The sequence below is a fragment of the Salvia hispanica genome, chromosome 2 (assembly GCF_029641045.1).
Source record: "Salvia hispanica isolate PSC_SH4W2 chromosome 2, Shi_PSC_v1, whole genome shotgun sequence".
Lineage (NCBI taxonomy): Eukaryota > Viridiplantae > Streptophyta > Magnoliopsida > Lamiales > Lamiaceae > Salvia > Salvia hispanica.
The window spans coordinates 20744717-20759674 of NC_142693.1; the positions used below are offsets into that span (position 1 = coordinate 20744717).

The following is a 14958-nucleotide window of genomic DNA, read 5'->3' on the forward strand; positions in this document are numbered from 1 at the left end:
TCTCTCCTATTTACCTGTGAACTTTTGAAATTGGAATAGTACAAAATACAACAATGTGGATGTAAATGTTGTTAATTAGTTAAAGAAATTAGTAGTTATTGACTGTAAAGAGCCAATGGTATAGGTTGAGTGCAATACGTGTCCATATGTTACAGATTGTAAGACAAAATGGATCAATAATAGTGGTAGATATTGCCATTAAAAATTAGGTTCGGCTTAAATTTGAGAAAAGGCTATATATAGTACTAATTTCAGAACCATTGACATAACAATAAACACCCATTGATCTTCAGATCTCGGTGTCAGAAGTTTGTATCAGTTGCTATGTCGGTGCCGCTTGTATTTGATATGTGCTGTTAGATCAACATCTTTGCGACTTGTGTGAATGATCACATTATTGTTAGTTTTTATTAATCCGTTAACGCACTTTTAATTTACTTTGCAAAGATTGTTTATCTTTGATGTAATACTAATGGAGTATTTTTATAAGAAAATATTCCCTCCGTCCCACTTTAGGAGTCACTTTGACTTTTCTGCACTCGTTTTATAAAAATTATACTTCCTCTATTTCATAGAAATACGTCATATTTCATTTTTCGTCCGTCCTATAGAAATAATCTATATCCATTTATAACATTTTTCTCCTTTTATTTTACTTTATCACTTATGAGCCCTACCAATAACCACACAATTTCAACTACTTTTTCTCCATCTTTCTTACTTCACCAATTACGTATTAAAACTCGTGTTAGCCCTTAATGGCCTATTTTTATGGGACGAAGGGAATAATAAATATTTAAAGTGGAAAAAAAGTAAAATAAGAGAGAGAATAATATAGAGAATCGTCTCCTCTACATTATCCTCTCTCTTATTTTACCATTTTTCGACTTTAAATAATTATTATCATTTTTATAAAACGATTGAAAAGTCAGTGACTCCTAATGTAAGACGGAGGGAGTAAGATTTGTTGGGTGTGTACACTCAATATAACTTCATAATTATATACCATCCCAGCATAAGAGCATCTCCAATGTCGGCTAGCCGATTCGCGTTGCTACCCGGTCGGCTAGCCGAACCATTGCAGCAGGCCAGACCGAAATCGGCAATAAAGAACGGCGTGGGCTAGCCGATTGCATGGCGCTGGCCGATGCGCTAGCCGCCATTGTGGCGTGCCGATCGGCCAGCGATCGGCCAACGCTATTTTTTTATTTTTTTTTATTTTTGATGTATTTTTTTAATGTATTTTTTTATGCACTTTTTTTATTTATTGCATTTTTAATGTATTTTTTTATGAATTTTTTTTAATTATGTAATTTTTAAATAGGCACACAGACGACAGGCTAGACCCAATACAAAATTAAGACCTAAAACAGAAACATGACATAGCGTCGGCTAGCGGCAAACTATAACGGATTCAAGGCATACTAACGTTTTTTAATGTATTTTTTTAATAAATTAATGAGGAGTAGAGTGGGGCGGTGGCTCGTGTGTGGAAGCCCGAATTTTTTTTATTATGTAATTTTTTGATTTTTAGTTGATGCACTTTTTTTTATTTAAATAAAATTAACGAATTTTTTCCGTATATGTGTCGTAAATTTAATTCCGTATTTTGTGTTTAATTCCGTAAATGTTGTATTTTTTGAATTATTTTTATTGCGGCTGGCCTATGGCTGGCATAAGAGCATCTCCAATGCCGGCTAGCCAACCGGCTAGCCGATTCACGTGGCTAGCCGGTCGGCTAGCCGAACCATTGGAGCAGGCTAACGCCAAATCGGCGAAAAAACCGGCCAGGGCTAGCCGATCGCGTGTGGCTGGCCGATGCGCTGGCCGCCATTGTGGCGGCCCGATCGGCCAGCGCCGAATTTTAATTTTAATTTTTTTTTAAACCTATATAAATGCGATTTTAGTTTCATTTTCATTTGCACCACTTGTTTTAACGAGTTTTCTCTCTCTCTAACTTTCTGTACAAGAGCATCATCGAGCGATGAGTAACGCGGGTGGTAGCAGTGGTGGTAGTGGTGGGGATGCTGCGGAGGATGAACGAGGCTATGGAGGCCTAAATGAATCGCGAGATGGACGGTACATGCGTAGGGTGGAACAGCAGGCGATACCTCGCCCTCCACGGGTTGTCCACCGCCGAGCAGTGATTGATCGGGATCACGTAGCTGCACATCAGCGGCTGTATGACGACTACTTTTCAGAGAACCTGCGGTTTCCCGCAAACATGTTCCGGCGGCGTTTTAGAATGCGCAGGGAGTTGTTTATGCGTATCGTTGACGCTTTAGAGCGTCGATATCTGTGTTTCTGCTTCAGGCACGATGCGGTTGGCAGACCCGGCCACACCCCTATTCAAAAGTGCACGGCGGCAATCAGGCAGTTGGCCTACGGAGGCGCGGCAGACATGTGGGATGAGTACCTCCACATCGGTGAGTCGACAGCCCTGGAATGTCTGAAGTATTTCTGTGAGGGCGTGATAAACATTTTCGGTGAGGAGTACCTTTGAAGCCCTACACCCCAAGATTGTCAAAATTTGATGCAGATGCACGGGAAGAAGCATGGGTTCCTCGGGATGTTAGGCAGCATAGATTGTATGGATTGAGAGTGGAAGAACTGTCAGACTGGCTGGAAGGGGGCCTACACGACCGGCTACAAGTCAAAGAATCCCACGATGATCCTCGAGGCCGTAGCTGATTACCGGTTGTGGATCTGGCATGCGTATTTTGGGGTAGCCGAGTCGAACAACGACCTCAACGTCCTGAACTCGTCTCCCCTCTTCAACGAGAAGTGCCAGGGCGTCGGTCCAGCCGTCTCATTTGTGGCCAACGGCAACCGGCATGATATGGGCTACTACTTGGCGGATGGGATATACCCTAGGTGGCATGTCTTTGTGAAGACGATCAGGCACGCAAGTGATGAAAGGAAGGCCTACTTTGCGGAAAGGCAGGAGTCGGCGCGCAAGGACGTGGAGCGCGCATTTGGTGTGCTCCAGTCTCGATGGGCGGCAATTAAGGGTCCAACGCGTTTGTGGAATGTCAGATGTGTTTCCCAAATAATGTACGCCTGCATTATCATGCACAACATGATCGTCGAAGTCGAAGGCGTACAACTGACTAGTTGGGCCAATGACGATGAAGCCGGTCCAAGCCACGGAACGGCCACCCCTAGCGTACGACGTGGGGTACCTCTCGATGAAGTCGGCCGCCTCAAGGAATATGCCGACATGCGCCAAGTGGAAGCTCATATTCAACTCCAAAAGGATATAATTGAAGAGTTGTGGGCACGGAGAACTGCACGCCGATAGTTTTTTTTCTTTATTATGTAATTTTTTTTTTTATCTATGTACCTTTTTTTTAATGCAATTAATGAATTCTCCCGTATATGTCTCGTAAATTTAATTCCGTAATTTAATCGTAATTTTAATTCCGTAAATGTAGTATATTTTGATTTATTTTTATTGCGGCTGGCCTATGGCTGACCTATCGCTGGCCTAAATCTGATGTGGTAGGGAGAGAGAGTGGCTGACCTATGGCTGACCTATGGCTGGCCTATTTGCATTGGAGATGCTCTAAATCTGATGTGGCAGGTGGATTTTTAGTGCTGCTGACGTGGCAGGGGGAGAGAGTGGATGGCCTATTTGCATTGGAGATGCTCTAAGAGTTTCTACTTGACTCGACACGAATTTATAAGAAATAAAATAAAATTGGGTAGAAAAAATAGTGGAATATAAATTCCATTAATTTATAGTTTTACGATGAAATATTGATAGAACGTGTAGTCTATCATTTCCCTCTGAGTTAATTAGATATATTAGGAATTGTATATAATGGGCCAAAATAATCAATGGTATGTTTCGATTGTTATGTGGGCTTTACCATATGCGTAAATCCAATTACAGGCGAAACGAAATATACATGGGCTTAGTTGAGCTGTGCTTACATTAAATTCAACTATGAATTAGCTTTGAATTTCCTCAAGCTTAGCCCAACCTAAAAACCGTTGTCGCTTTGGGTAGAGCGGAGGCAGAGCTGCAATGGAGACTAAGAGGATTCCAATTTGGCACATAGCATAAATAAGAGATAATGAAAATATATTTTCAGAAAAAAAAAAAAAAAAAAAAAAAACCTGAAAGCATGTAATTTAGAGCATTTAGGAATTACTAGTAATAAGAAATACTCGTCTCACAGATAGATTCACATCTCACTAAGTAGGTCTCACATTCCACTAACTCACTTCACTGACATTTTATTATAAACATATGCCACATATTTCACTAACTTTTCTAACCTATTATTTTATAGGTTTGTTAAAACCTGTGTCACAGCAAATGCGACTACTATTGCAGGAAGAAGGGAGTATGAAAAAATCATAAAAATTTGAAAGAAAGTAAATGTGTGGAAAATTTGTAGTTACACAATCATATAATTAACTTTCTAATTTATCGAGCCTTGGATGAGATTTTATGTGATCTTATCGTTTTCTTTTACGATTCTTTCATAGTCGTGTCAAGAAAGTCTGAATTGCAGAGGAGTTGAGATTTCTTATACGTACATTGAATATCTACTGGACTTTTTTTTTCAATTTGACCATATGTGGAAAAAATTTCATACTCCCTCCGTCCCTGAAAATTTGTCCCCTATTTCCTTTTTCGTCCGTCCCACAAAATTTGTCCCCTTTAGAATTTACCTAAAATAGACTATCAAAATACCCTTCATTTTTTCCCCCAAATTACCCCATCTGCCATTAATGAGAATTGAATTCTCATTTACTCATCTTCAACAACCCGTCACCTACCCACCCACATTTATCTCTCTCTCCCACATTTAATCAGTCAGAATCCCTAATATTTGGTTCCAAATCACCGTCTCTTCACCGTTCTCATTCTTGAGTTGTCGATCGACCGATTTTCCTTGGTTAAATGAGTAACCCCACCGCACCTCCTTGGTTCTCGGCGGCCGATCTCGTCGTCCCTGACACCCCCATCGATCTCGTCGTCCCTAACTCCCCCATCGATCCCGTCGTCCCTACTCCGCCGTTGACCTCGTCGTTCCTGACTCCCCAATCGAAATCATCGTCCCTGACTCTCTCGTCGACGGCTTCGTCCCTGACACTCCCGATGACCACTTCGTCCCTGAAACACTCTTCGACTCATTCTTCCCTGAAACACTCTTCGATTCTTTCATCCCTGAAATCCCTATCGACGTGCCTTCAGCCACCCCCTTCGACTTTCCTCCAGCCTTCCCCGTCGACCCACCTCCAGCCGCCCCTGTCAAAATCTATAATGAAAATGAAAAGATAATGCTTGCTATTTTGCTGCTTGGATTTTTTAGATCTACTCTAAGTATGTTCTTATTTCTTGATCCAGCATTTTGTCTTCTCATTATTGGTTTGGAGGTTGTTGTTGTCGATGGGCTTGGAGGCTGATCTTGTGGTTGTCGTTGGGTTTGGAGGTTGTGGCTGTTCATGGGTTGAATGCTCTGTGATGTTGTCGATGGGTTTGGAGGCTGAGCTTGTTGTTTTCGATGGGTTTGGAGACTGGTTGTTGATGGGTTGAATGCTATGTGATTGTTGAATGCTCTTTGATTATTGTTGTTGATGGGCTTGAATGCTCTCTGATTATTGTTGATGATGAGTTTCATTACTCTGTGATTGTATGTGTAACTGATCTGTGTTGATTATGTTATTGGGACAATGGGCCTGATATGTGGCTTGGCTATGTGATTGTTGAATGAGTATCTCCTTACTATGATGATACCTTATCTGATGCTTGTATGTGTAAGTGCTCTGTGATGTTTATGTGATTGGGATACCCTTATAAGCCACCCCTTGAATAGGTTAGGAGGCTTATCTATGATTGAGGCAGCCTTATACCACCAGCCACCCCTTCAATATGTTAGGAGACTACCAAATGATGAAACATTATCTGAGGGATTAGGAATTAAACCTTACAAAAGTAGACTAAATTCATTTCACATTATAAGCCACCCCTTTAATAGGTTAGGAGGCTTATTTGAGAATGAAAGAGCTTTACAAGCCACCCCTTAAACAGGATAGGAGGCTACCCAATGATGACAAAATATTTGAGGGATTAGGATTTTATAAGTCACCCCTTACATAGGTTTGGAGGCTTTACAAAAATAGACAAAAAAATCAGTTCACATTTTAAGCCACACCTAATTTTGAGGCTTATAAAGCCAACTGACAAAAAAGCTTTGCTCTTTGATCTACTAGAATCCTAGAGCTTCACTGATACGTGAAATGTCATAAGCTTCACCAATGTTGTTTTCGGGAAGTTGGAGGTATTCCAGAGCTTCCTTAACAAGCTCTTCCTCGACCTCTAAAGTGATTGGCAGCGAGTCCAACCTGGATAACCTAGCCTTCTTCATATGTGGAAGTTTGTATCCATTCCCTCCATGCACTTTCATTATCTCTGATAAGCAACCTTGAAGTGATAGGAAAACATTGTTGAGGGTGTGTGGGCTAAGTTCTTCAAAGGAACTGTACACATTGTTCACCAAGTCATCCACCCCTTTAGCAATTTTATCATCCTGCAGAGATTGGATTGCTGTGAAAAAACCCAAATCCAAGACATTAGTGTCTGGAAAATTAGGAGGTTGGCAAATGATTTGGAATTTGAATCCATCTATGTTTGCAATTGCCTGAAACTCTGAATCAGTGGGGCTGATATGTGGCTTGGCATTGTCTTGTTGAATGAGTATCTCCTTGCATACATTCGGTGGCCATTTAGACTTGATAGCTGGTATAATCTGTTCAAAAATTCTGTATGTGATGATATTGTACATGTCTGATAGAAAATCTATAAAAAAAATCAGTGTACCTTTTGGATTATGCAATCTCTCGTGATCGCCTTGTTGACTGATTGGATTGGCTTGGTCTCCATGGTACCTTTTGCTCTGTTCTTTGAATTCCTCTTTGCTGGTTCCATAGTTGTGAAAGGAAATATGCCTATTTTTCCATCAAAAATGGTTTCTCCATCTTGTGCAAAGTGTGGTCTACACACAGCACACATGAACATAACCTTTGTGATGAATCTCTTTGACTTACATGATCTATATGGCTCATCCTCATCTGGCAGCAGGTAGTATCTATCTGAACTCTTAGTCATGTAAAACCATTTCTCATCAATATGCACTACATTGTGCATTGTGTTGTATTTGAGCTTACCATCGATTCTGATTGGTTGAATCTGGCTGAGACTCCATCTGAGCCGTGCTAACTTGTTCAAATCAGTAAGTATTGGCTTAACTGCACTTGTGTGTGGTCTGATCAGACCCTCCTTCTTCATCCTTCCTAATGTACTCTTGCTAATTTCAAGTTTGCGAGCCATCTTACGTATGGTAGATCTTTCAAGCATAGATAGTTGTCTTACCTTGTTATCATCAAGCTGCATTTTATCTTTGTGGTTGTATCCTCTAACACGATCTCACACATTTACAGGTACTCCACGCTCCATCTGCTCTTTTGCTTCTGCCCAGATTCTGTGAACTGTCTTTTTGCATACTCCAAACTGTTGGGCAGCTTTTATAAGAGCTTCATGTCGTAGATGACCTGAATAGCTTTGTTGGAGAAGACTTTGAGCTATCAAATTTTTGGTGTCCACTCCTATAGTGCGTGTATCTCTCTGAGTTGTCTCCATAACCCAATGATGAATTTTTTCTGAGGGCAAGTGTTTAAAAGTTCTCTTTTTGGATGTATTGATGCTTTTATAGATAGTGGCAGCTCCAATCTCCCTCCAATATTTTCTGTACTTTTGCCTTTTGAATTTTTGGACATACCACCAAAATTTCAGTACGTGTACTTGTGGTTTTGGGGATTTCCCACCAAAAAATCCCAATTGTAATGGTTTTGGGATTTCCCACCAAAAAATCCCAATTGTAATGAAATTGGCAGATTATTTTTATGGATAAAGTCTTTTTAACATTAAATGTTTGTTAACTTCTTTAATTACCGAGACTAAAATGACACAAAAAAGTTAAATATACCACTTCAGTTTATTCACTAACTAACAACAAAAACACAAATTTCAATGTGGGACCTATACTCCACTACACATCTCCATTTAATACAAAGTCAAACACATTTTCTTAAAACCCGTGCCCGGTCAAAAGGGGACAAAATATGGGGGACGGAGGGAGTATCTTCTAGAAATTGACTACATCTCATCGACGGCGACGCACTGGTTGTGTGACCCATTTAATGTATGTAGTGTTAGGTATTGATTAGCCGAAGGCTTGATATAATCCAAGTATATCTACAACAAATCCTGAGGAGATCAACCCTCAGATTATAGATCTGATACAAGACACTAAAGCTATAGCTGCAATGAAGATAATCTAACCTGAAACACTAAGTAAACGGTTAGTAATTTCAACACCAATGGAATGCAGTAGAATAGCAAAAAACAGAATCAAAAGATTGAGAAGAAAACAAAGTTTTGATGTGGCTCAAGTTGCACCACGTACAACTACACAGATCTATATATCCCGCCCTCAATTATCCAGCCAACTCCGATTTGTACCAAGGGAGAACACAGACCGATCGCAGTTAATCAAGACAAGTGACACCGCAACCCTAGATCCACTACCGCACATCCAACACTCAATCAAACTGATCCACACCAGAACTCAACTCTCAGAGGAGAGTCCTCAAACCCGAAACCAACCACCAGTCCAAGAAACAAGACTAGAAACAAGAGATTTCCACAAGCAGCCTAACAACAGCTCACACCTTGCACTCACACTAGAGATGAAGGAAGAGATGAGAACTCTCAAGTTTACAAAGAGAGAATGAAGAAACTATCTCAGGGAAAAAACCCTAGATTAGCTGAGAAGAAGCAAAGGCACCGAGAGAGATGAGAGAGTGAAAAGTGAGGCGGTTTAGATTTAGGTTGGAATATAAAAGAGAGAGAGATATCACCCACTCATAAACTAACATATAGCTAGAGTTACAAGCTGGGCCAGATGAACATGGGCAGTGAATATTGGGCCCGAGACTCATTCTTGGGTCTTCTGCATAAGGGCCACAATCTCACATGTAGCTTTTTTATTGTGATAAGGAATTAGTTTTGGACATTATGAAAATGAATAAGTGTTACTACAATCCTAGATTGACTAAAATCAGTTCAAAAATTGAAAGATTCAATTTGTCAATTCAATCAAAGGAGTATCAATTATTAAATCATAAGCTGAATATAAAGTCTAGTGAAATAGTTCATTTTCAATCAGTCAATCAAATTTGAATGAGAATTCTAACTATTAAATCGAATATCAATCAATTTTTCGTATTGAATTCCAAATAATTTAATCAACTATAAAATCAATTCTAAAATCTATAATCAATTAAAATTTCTAATTAATTAGTACTACTAAGATAAATAGTCATGTTATAACTTATTATGTTATTATATACTAGGATAGATAACTCATGTGTTATATATATGACGAAAAAATAACCTAAAACGTGTATTCTTATCATATTTTGTTTATTTATCTTCCATGTCAAATTGCTCATACGATTATAACTAGAAATCAGAAGCTTATTAAATATACATTATGCAGTGTAAATAAAAATAAATTGGAAATTACTTTAAGTAAACATTATATAATGTACATGAAAAAATTTAAAATAACTGATTCTAAAATTACAACAACCTAAAAAATTGACGCAATTGAGATAGTGGAAAGATTTTTGTTTGAAAAAGTGGGTGAAGGTATGGACCGTGGAATTTCATTTGCTTTCATACCTATATATAATGTAAACATAGTTAGCATTAAATGACACGATTAAATAATTATTGCTTTTATGATATGCAATTGTACATTAACTAAATTATCCTTTTATGGCTGAGAGTATATAATATGGCTAAAATAGTGCAAAAAAACAAAACATGATTACTCCTAAATCCAGGGTGTGTGATCTATACTTAGGAACTAAAAATATACTCCACAAAATGATTTTTGCCTTTGACAAATTTGGCTGGAAATGATGGAGAGAATCATTAGAGGGAGAGAGAACTAAGAAATGATGGAAAACTATATTTCTTGTTGCAGTTGAATTGATATTGTGGAGCTTCATAAATAATATTGTTGGACACGAACATAATCGTTTGAAACATAAAGAACAATTAACGAGATTAATTTCAGCAAAAAAACTGTCGCCGAGACTCTTTTTATTAATTTTTGACGACTCTACGCAAATAACATTAAATAACAAAGCATAAAATAATTAAAGCATCAAAACTCTTTCAACCAAACAATTATATAAGAGAAACCTATATCTTGTTTTCAGCGTGTATCTTCTTCCTCTTGATTCCTTCCAAAACAAAACTGGAACAGCTCTCTTGCATCATCAAAACTCTGCACAATGAAATACTAAGACAATTTATAAAAGATACAAATAATATACTCCCTCTGTCCACGAAAAATAGGGCTATTCCATTTTTATCACTCGTTTTGGAAAAATGATAGTAATAATTAGTTAAAATGGATAGAAAGAAAACTAATGCCAGTGCTAATTTGTGACTCTCATACATGCAATAGGTAGGTACACCTAAATTCATCTTGCTCTTCTTTCAATTTCACCATCAATATATACATTCATAGGAACAATTCAGACACACTGATAAACCCTATATTCCCCTTCCCCTCCCTTCAAATTCAGTAACAAAGTAAAGGAGAATATACAATAAAAAGGAACAATTCAATTCCAAATTCCAATCCAACTTTTCACCTTCAATCATCGCTAGATCTTGTGATTTGCCTATTCAGCAAATCCAAGAAATGTATGACTTGTGCATTCACAATAAGCTCAGCCCTCCCAACAACCCTCTCATTTTAATTCATATAATTTATTGGTGTTTTCATAAAAAATAGAACAACAAAATTGGAGATAAAAAATATTTTATTAAAATACAAGGATACTGTTCATCTTCTTCCCAAGAATACCCTAAACCCATATTAACAAGAATACGCCCACAAACCCCACAAGAATACTGTTCATCTTCTCAAAAAATCACCTTCTTCTTCGACAAAATCCAGCATTTAAAAAAAAACAAAACATAGGCAGTTCGATGGCACGGCATAATTCAACACTCTTTCTCTCTCCAAAAGATAAGATAAAACCAAAAAAGGGGATTATATTCACTTACCATCAACAATAAGGCCGGCAAGAGGGCGGAGGTGACTTTGGTGGCGGATCCGATTCCGGTTCAAATACTGTGTCCACCGGAGTCGGATGATTGTCATTTTCTCCAGAAAATGAGAGCTTGCTTTGATCGGATATAGGAATACCAATTGGATGATGTCTTATACACTGTGAGAGAATCGGCAAATGCAAAATCACCAGTACCAACATTGCCCCAAACCTGAAATATCAATATATAGAAGAAATTAAAACAGCAAATTCAACAATCAGCATAATCGATCGATTGGGAGGTGGAACAAGTTAGCTAGCTCGATGGCGAGTGCAGAATTAGGAGACGGCGGGGGAGGGCTGAGGAGGCACGTGGGAAATGTGATCGGAATTGGGATTTTGAGAGGAAGCGGCACTTCACCGATGAATAAGGACACATATATATGCATGAAAAAGTAAGTCGGTTCAGCATATATGACGTCATCCTTAGTGCAAACCCTAAAATTTTCCCACTCTATAGAAAAACCCAATTAAAGATTTTATTTTTAGAAAAAGGTTACAGGTAATGAGGTAAAGTGGTTCTTTCATAAACATTGGGTCAGTAGTATTTCTCCTCGTCTCTAAAAGTTGTATACAAATTCACAAAATTAGTTCACCTCAGAGTCCGACCAAAGTTCATATGCTTGTTTTCTCACTTTCCCAATCTATAACTCCGTCCGTCTAGCATTTAAAGAGCCGTTTTGACTCGGTACAAGTTTAAGCAATTTGTTTGATTTTATAAAAAAAAATTAGTGGAATGTGAGTGAAAAAAGTTATAAATTTATAGTATTTTGTTAATTATAAAATACTAGTATTCCTATTAATATTTAGAGTCACTTAATATTTATTCCTAATTATATTAAACTTCAAGAGACTATATAACTTAGTTATGGAATAACCAATCCTATTAATCAATTACTATTAACTAAATATAAAAAATAAATACAACTATGTCTATGTCTGGATGTAAGAATTCAAAATAATGTACTTAACTAATAATTAGTTTGTTTGGATAGATATTTTGTATTTAATGTATAAGAATAGTTAATGTTCATAATATTTAAAGAAAATTTGAAATGCAGTGGTAAAGTTGTTGGTACCTTGACTAGAGGTCATGTGTTCAACCTCTAAGACCAATTTTAGAGTGTATACTGTTCTATCATACCATTTTTTATACATGTATACTAAAAATATTATTTGAAAATCGGTATGTATCAGTATCGTGTATATTATAGATTCGGTATGTATTGATATCGGTATATACTACGGTATACCGAAACCGAATATAACAGTATATCCCTCCGTCCACAAAAAATAGTGCACATTTACTATTTTTGGTCGTCCACAAAAAAATAAAGCACATTCATTAATGGAAAGTTATCAACAAATAATAACCCTACACATCATTCCACTATCACTACTTCTCACTTACTTTTTATCCTTCTCTCTTATTTTTTCCCTTCTCTCTTACTTTATCAATTCTACATTAAAACCCGTGCCATACACCAATTGCCCTATTTTTTGTGGACGGATGGAGTATTTTTTAGTACAATAAGTACGCGGTGTTTTGATGTGTTTACTAGGGATGCCAATCGGGCCAGCCCACCGGGTTTCGGGCCAACCCTATTCGGGTTTCGGGTCAATCGGGTGCGGGCTAATCGGGTTGTGATTTTTTCGGGCTATAAAAATTCAACCCTAACCCTAAAAGCTCGGGTTTCGGGCTAGCCCAGCGGGTTAACCGGGTTGCTACCAATAAAATTAACATGCGATCAATCCAATAAATAATGGTGAAAATTAGTTGTATTTATAAAATGTAAAATATTTAATTATGATAAATTTGAGATATATGCTTAAACTCAAACTTAAACATGATCAAATACTAATATTTGAGATTTATGCAAAATAAAACATAAACATCAAGAAATTTTAAAGTATGATTTAGAAATTTAAATATATTTTTTTAGTGAATTTGAAGTTTCTAATTTATTTATCTATTACTTATGTTAATAAAATTTTAAATTTAATTTATATATTTAATATATAAAATTGAAAGTTATTTTTTTAGTAATCTTCATTATAAAATAACCAATGAAGTGTCGAATTAGAGTCAAACAAATAGAACGATAGAAATTTTATCGGGTTTCCGGGCCAACCAATCTGGTTTTCGGGTCTGATCCTAACGGGTTGCAGGTTAATCGGGTGCGAGCTAATCGGGCTGTAATTTTATCGGGCTAGAAATTTTCAGCCCTAATCCTATAAATTTGGCGGGCTATTCGGACCGGTCCACAGATTGCGGGCTACATTGACATCTCTAGTTTTTACCCACCCCTAACGGTACCACTTTTAAGAAATCAATTTTATCTTTCCAATAATTGGAGTAAAGTACTAATTAGTTCTAGAAGAATAAAAGAAATAAGAAATGGTAAGAAATATGAAAAGTCATACTGTAAAAGTTTCGAAGCAAGTAAATATAGAGGGGTAGTAAGCGTTCACTCTTTTGCACAACTACCGTGTTAAAATTTTAAATTGTCAATTGTAAACTACTCAACCATACACTAGTTTTTTTGACATAAGTTGTCACCTAGTACTACAATTTTGTCTTCCCAACATCACAACATTTAAAAATTAAATTTTCGAATAAAAATAAATAGAATAGTAATAAAAAAAGGAAATATGAATAATAATAAAAATTGGTATTGGAGGGGGCCCGGGGGGGTTTACCGAGGAAAAAAAATATTATTAGTATAGAAGTATAAATATAGACTTTATTTTTCTTTTTGTATTTCGAATTTTTTGAAAAAGCAAACTCATTAAATACAGAATTAGATCTACGACAAATAATACGGAGTATATTTTCTTGAAAAAAATTCCTGATATCTCTCGGTTCATTTTTGGTTTATAAAGTAATTAAACTACTATATTTTTTTCCTTTTTTTCAAATCCATTAAATACGAAACACACCAAATAAAATATTTTTGTATTAAAACAATTTTTAGAATATTGCTTCGTTTTTCTATAACATTTTGTTTTGTCATTTTTTCAGTTGTCTTTCAAAAATCCACGTGAATTTTATGTGGAAAACCCCAGAGAGCTAATAATTCTCTCTTGAACATCCATCCGTACTATGACAATCACAATTGTTGAACATAAGAAAGAAAAAGCTACAAAATATATTTCTTCAACTATGATTGACTATACACACAACGTGGCAATATGGTCTAATAGCTAAACTTTTATTTGTTGATCTCGACAAATCGACATACCTAGATGCAATGAATATATTATGTCTGAGATAGAGATCGTAGGAGACGGCGGAGAGGGCCGGATGATAGTGGACTCATCTCGCCGTCGGTCCATTGTGAAATTCTTTTAAATTCGGTCATTGAGTCGCCGGTGGAGGAAGGGGAGGATATGAAAATTGTTGTGAAATAAGTTGTTGTATTATATAAATAAGGAAGGAAGGAGAAATATAATGGGCCATGAAAATTGTCCTTTTTTATTTGTTTTTTATCTAAATTATAGTGTGAAAACTATATGACCTTTAGTACTAGTGTCACGGACTCACTGGTGTTTGGTTCATATAAGGAATGGTATAGTGTAATTACCATCGTGTATATGGGGATAAGAAATGAGTGACTTGTATAAAAATACTTTCAATAATAGAGTTTGCATATTTGTGATTTCCAAGAATTTTTAGGATTAGTTGCATGTAAAGTTCAAAGTTTGGTCAAATTTTGATTTGTTCGACATCGTTTAACTTTTTAACTTTCT

At 36.8% G+C, this 14958-nt stretch overlaps 1 protein-coding gene and 2 long non-coding RNA genes across 3 annotated transcripts; 1 reads left to right on the top strand and 2 right to left on the bottom strand.

The window, feature by feature from the left end:
- The first annotated feature begins 4837 nt into the window (after window positions 1-4837).
- On the top strand, window positions 4838-7926 carry LOC125202318 (uncharacterized). Its single transcript, XR_016135271.1, has 2 exons — window positions 4838-5338; window positions 7456-7926. It is a non-coding gene; the product is annotated as an uncharacterized LOC125202318 (long non-coding RNA).
- LOC148931782 (uncharacterized) lies at window positions 6148-7438 on the bottom strand (the record flags this gene model as incomplete). Its single annotated transcript, XM_089063680.1, has 2 exons — window positions 6148-6764; window positions 6836-7438. Coding segments are annotated over 2 exons (1143 nt in total), but the record flags the coding sequence as incomplete, so codon positions are not given.
- Window positions 7927-10141: 2215 nt separating the features above from the next.
- On the bottom strand, window positions 10142-14584 carry LOC125202931 (uncharacterized). The gene is made up of 3 exons (XR_007173265.2): window positions 14451-14584; window positions 11165-11380; window positions 10142-10373 (listed from the first exon to the last, which is right to left on the bottom strand). It is a non-coding gene; the product is annotated as an uncharacterized LOC125202931 (long non-coding RNA).
- Between the last annotated feature and the right edge of the window lie 374 nt (window positions 14585-14958).